At 38.6% G+C, this 4588-nt stretch overlaps 1 protein-coding gene across 1 annotated transcript in view; it reads right to left on the reverse strand.

Moving 5' to 3' along the window:
- LOC106869839 (sodium channel protein 1 brain) overlaps positions 1–4588 on the reverse strand; it is a 193859-nt gene that overhangs the window by 84158 nt on the left and 105113 nt on the right. Inside the window, exon 9 of the mRNA XM_014915740.2 lies at positions 4302–4346. Within this exon, the coding sequence (XP_014771226.1) occupies positions 4302–4346 (45 nt within the window). The remainder of the gene's footprint in view (positions 1–4301; positions 4347–4588) is intronic.

Below are 4588 nucleotides of genomic sequence, written 5' to 3' on the forward strand. Positions count from 1 at the left end.
ATGTGTATATATATATATATATATATATATATATATATATATATATGCATATGTACACACACACATGTATATATATACATATCTTTGTCACAAAACGTTGTTTGTAACAAAATATGACGAGTGCATTGTTACGAAACATGATGGTGTGTCACATTACATGAAGGCAACCCTGTCACAAATATAAATACAATTTCATTCAAATTGCAATATCATGTAACTCTTTTGCAAGTAAGTCCATCTTACTCATGGATAAAAGAGAAAGCAAGTGTTCTGAAGCAGTAAGCTGTCATAGTTAAATACAACACACAACATCATTATACATGAAGCAGATACGTTGGAGCATAGAAAATTGCAGGGTTATACATGAAGTAGGCACAGTCAAATAAAAAGCTTACATGGTTAAATATATAGAGAAAACATTGTGAAAGATGAAGCAGAATATTGTATAAATGAGGGTAGCATATAAATGTTATAGAACAAAATCAGTTAAGCACTGAAAAGGAGCTGAACATGGGTAAACATTGACAGTAGAAAGGGGTTGGGGGAATGATGATAAAAAAAACATGTGGCAGAACATGGAAGAGCAGTTACACTTTAGCAACAATCTAAACATGGACAAATTGAAGTATGATATTGTTAGTCACGGATAGAGTTGTGAGTAAACATGGAACAGACAATTAGCAGATTTAGTGGAGAACGTAGTTGGATGCGTAGAAGCATAGAGAAGAAGCAAGTTTGACATGATGGAACATGATGCAGGTCTAGTAACATGTAGACCAAATAGCGAAGTATGTAAGTTAGGATTAAACATGATAGACAGAGATGGATAATAAAGGAGCAGGTATCTTTATACATGATCCAGAGATGATTAATAATTAAAGAGGAAGCAGGCATTTTTACACATGCAGCAGAGATGGTTTATAAGTAATAAAAGAACAGATATGTTTTATACATGTGGCAGAGATGGTTAAAGATTGTTATATGAATATGGAACTTATTTGATGTGACAAGGAGAAAAGATGGTTAAAGATATCTCAAGCTCTCTGTCCAGAGTTAGGACAAAACACTACAATAAGTTGGGATTGAAAGGTCCACAGCTAAAGCCCAAAGGAATTCATATGAAGCAGACATTTTATTATGTAAGGTCCCACGTGAACCTATGTTATAGCAAGGAAGCAGTTCCTTCTTCCTTTGTTACTTAAGATACCATCAACAACAAAAGCTGTTGATTCTGGTTTTCCAGTATTGCTGCAGCCTATTGGCTGGAACTATTTATAGGGTAAGAACATGGACAAGACAGAGTTAAAAGGGGAGAAAATACAATGTAAATAAACAAGCTTGAACACAACAGGCCATATTAAACAGAGCAGCAGGGTGGTAGCATCAGACATGGAACAGGTAGGGTGAAATATGGAGTCATGATGTGAAACATGGAGCAATGAGGTGAGACAGGAAGCAAGGAGGCTGAACATGTAGCAAGGAAGTTAAATATGGGACTGTTGATGGTTGATGAAATGATTTGTATAGGACAAACATAAAGCATACATGTTAACATATGAAGATGATGAAGGGCCAAAGTACATGCTTGTGGAGTTGAGCATGCATGTAGCACAGCAGAGAGCATGCAGATTTGATAAAACATGTAGCAATTGTTGATGAATCAGTGACTAGACATTGCAATGGAATATAGAGTAGGGATTCTCAAACATGGCAGCTATAAACATGGAGCAATATATTGAAACAATGACGGAAACCAAATGAGTTCTTTAGAGAGTTACTACCCTTGCTATAGAGCTTGTTTTGGAAACAGTAAATAATCAAAAATCTCAAAATAACTCAACAAAAGTAGAAAAAAGAAACAATGAAACAACAAAAATGAATGAAAAATAAGAAACTGCTGGGTCTATGGGATACACTGAGGGGTAACGTGGTGATAGGATACAATGTGGGGGTTAACATGTGGAGGAAGCAGGGTGTTGGTGGTGGTGGTGGTGGTGATACAGTGAACAACAGATGAAGTGGTGGTTGTGGTGGTGATGCTGAGTGGTTGTTGAGGTGGTGACAATAGTGATAGTGGTGATGGTTATTGAGGTGGTGGTGGTGGTGGTGGTGGTGGTGGTAGTGGTGTGGTGGTTGTTGCTATGGCAGTGGTATGTGTCTGATGAGGTAGTGGTGGTTGTTGCTATGGCAGGAGTATATGTCTGTTGAGGTAGTGGTAGTAGTTGAGATGGTGGCAGTAGTGGTAGTGGTGGTGGTGATGGTGATTGTTGAGGTGGTGGTGATGTGATGGTTGTTGTGACTGGTGGTATATGACTGTTGAGGCGGTGAAGTGATGGTGGATATAGTTGAAGTTGTGGTGGTGGCGATAGTGGTGGCAATGATGGTTGTGGTGATACTGATGATGGTGGTGGTGATGACAGTGATGGTGGTAGTGGCGGCATTGACAGTGATGATAATAGTGGGTGGTGGAGGTGGTAGAGGTGGTGGCAGTGGTAGAGGTGGTGGTGATGGCGGTGGTAGGTGAAGTGTAGTTGGCATTGTGGTAATAAATGGAAACATGGATCATCAGGATGACTGGATAATTAACAATATGGAGGGAAAAAAGCATATTGATGAGAGGGAGATAGATAAATAGATAGAGAGAGAGAGAGAGAGAGAGAGAGAGAGAGAGAGAGAGAGAGAGAGAGAGAGAGAGAGAGAGAGAGAGAGAGAGAGAGAGAGAGAGAAAGAGAGAGAGAGAGAGAGAGAGCGAGGGAGAGAGAGAAAAAGAAAGAGAGAGTGAAGGAGTTTAGGGATATACATTTGTGACCCTGCCTAATCATTTGTGATCCCTCTTTAGTCAAAAGATCATACTTGCCTCATTTCTTCCCACAGAACATCTGTACATCTTTCACATTAAATTCCTCATGTCACACTAACATGTAGCATTATACAACTTTCACCATATTTTCCTGCATACAACTCAACAAAGTATATAGCGTAAGCATCGTTCAATCATCATCATCATCATCATCGTTTGGTGTCCACCTTCCATGGCATTAGTAAGGGCATCCAGCTGTAGAAACTTTGCCAGATCAGATTGAGCCTGGTGCAGCCTTCTGGCTCATCAGCCCTCAGTCAAACCGTCCAACCCATGCCAGCATGGAAAGCAGAGGTTAAACAACGATGATGGTGACGATGATGAAAGTTTTGGTCTGAAAATTTGGAAACATGGTATATATATCTTTTTATTGAGAAGTGTTTATGTTGTGTGTGTATGTGTATATATGTAAATATGTGTGTGTGTATATATGTATATGTATGTGAGTGTCCTGAGTTATGGACATATATGCATGTGTGCTGGTAGTGTTCTTTGGGTCTGTGTGTGTTATTCTTTCAGTATGAGTGTATATGCTGTGTGTTTGTGTATATGTGCAATATATACTCAATGAAATTCAAATACAAGCACACAGATATGCATTTATGATGCATATACTAACACTGAAAAAATACAAAGACATGTGCACACACACACACACACACACACACACACACACACACACACACACACACACACACACACACACACACACACACACACATACACACACACACACACACACAGGCTCTAATTGCTTATGGACATATGCACATACTGATGCTTAAACTCTCAGCTTATAGTTTCTTTCCTTGTTGTCTTTGTATGTAAGAAACCTCTTTCCTTCCTATCTTCTGGTTATTTCTAACATGGCTTGAAGTAGACTAAGACATATTTCTCTTTTGTTCCCATTATTTTAGGTTCTTCTGTACTTTTTCATTGAACTGCGTTTCTAAAGAAGAGGTTAAGCTTGAAATACCAAAACAGGCATTTCTAATTTTATTTGTTGAGTATGAACCATATATCTCTATTTCTTTGTTTTTCATATTGTTCTTTCAATCATTAATTCTGCCACTTTGTCCACATTCTCACATTCTCAGGTTAATAATTTTACTTCTATACCATGGTGGGTTTTAGTCTCACTCTTGAATTCCTACCATTGGATTTTACTCTGCTGCTCAAAACACTCATGAATTACTTCCGGATTGTACAATGGTACAATCTTGGTACAATGTTCTTCCTGAACAAATACATCACACAATCACATACATATATTTCTTCTATACAGACAGATAGAGCTAGAGAGAGGAAAGAAAGAGAAAGATAGGGATAAATACTAACAGCGAAGGATAGAGAAAGAGAGAGAAAGAGAGAGACTGAGGTACAGGGAGGATACAAACACAAATCATGAGGAAGGACCACCAGAAAATAATGAATGATTTACCCCTGGGTTAACATTGGCCGTTTGGGGTAACAGGCGCCGGCTCCACTGAAATTGGAAAATATATTTACACACATGTATGTATATATATATATAGATATATATATAGGGTGGGTGTGAGACAGTAGTAGTGTTGAGGGGCTGGTGAAGAGTGAGGTGGTGGAGAGGGGGTTGAGTGAGGTAGAGCATGGGTGAAAAATGAGTGAGTGAATGATTAAGAGAGAGAGAGAGAGAGAGAGAGGGAGAGAGGGAGAGAGAGAGAAAAAGATATTTATATATATATGTATATA

Source organism: Octopus bimaculoides, chromosome 20 (genome assembly GCF_001194135.2).
Source record: "Octopus bimaculoides isolate UCB-OBI-ISO-001 chromosome 20, ASM119413v2, whole genome shotgun sequence".
Classification (NCBI taxonomy): Eukaryota; Metazoa; Mollusca; class Cephalopoda; order Octopoda; family Octopodidae; genus Octopus; species Octopus bimaculoides.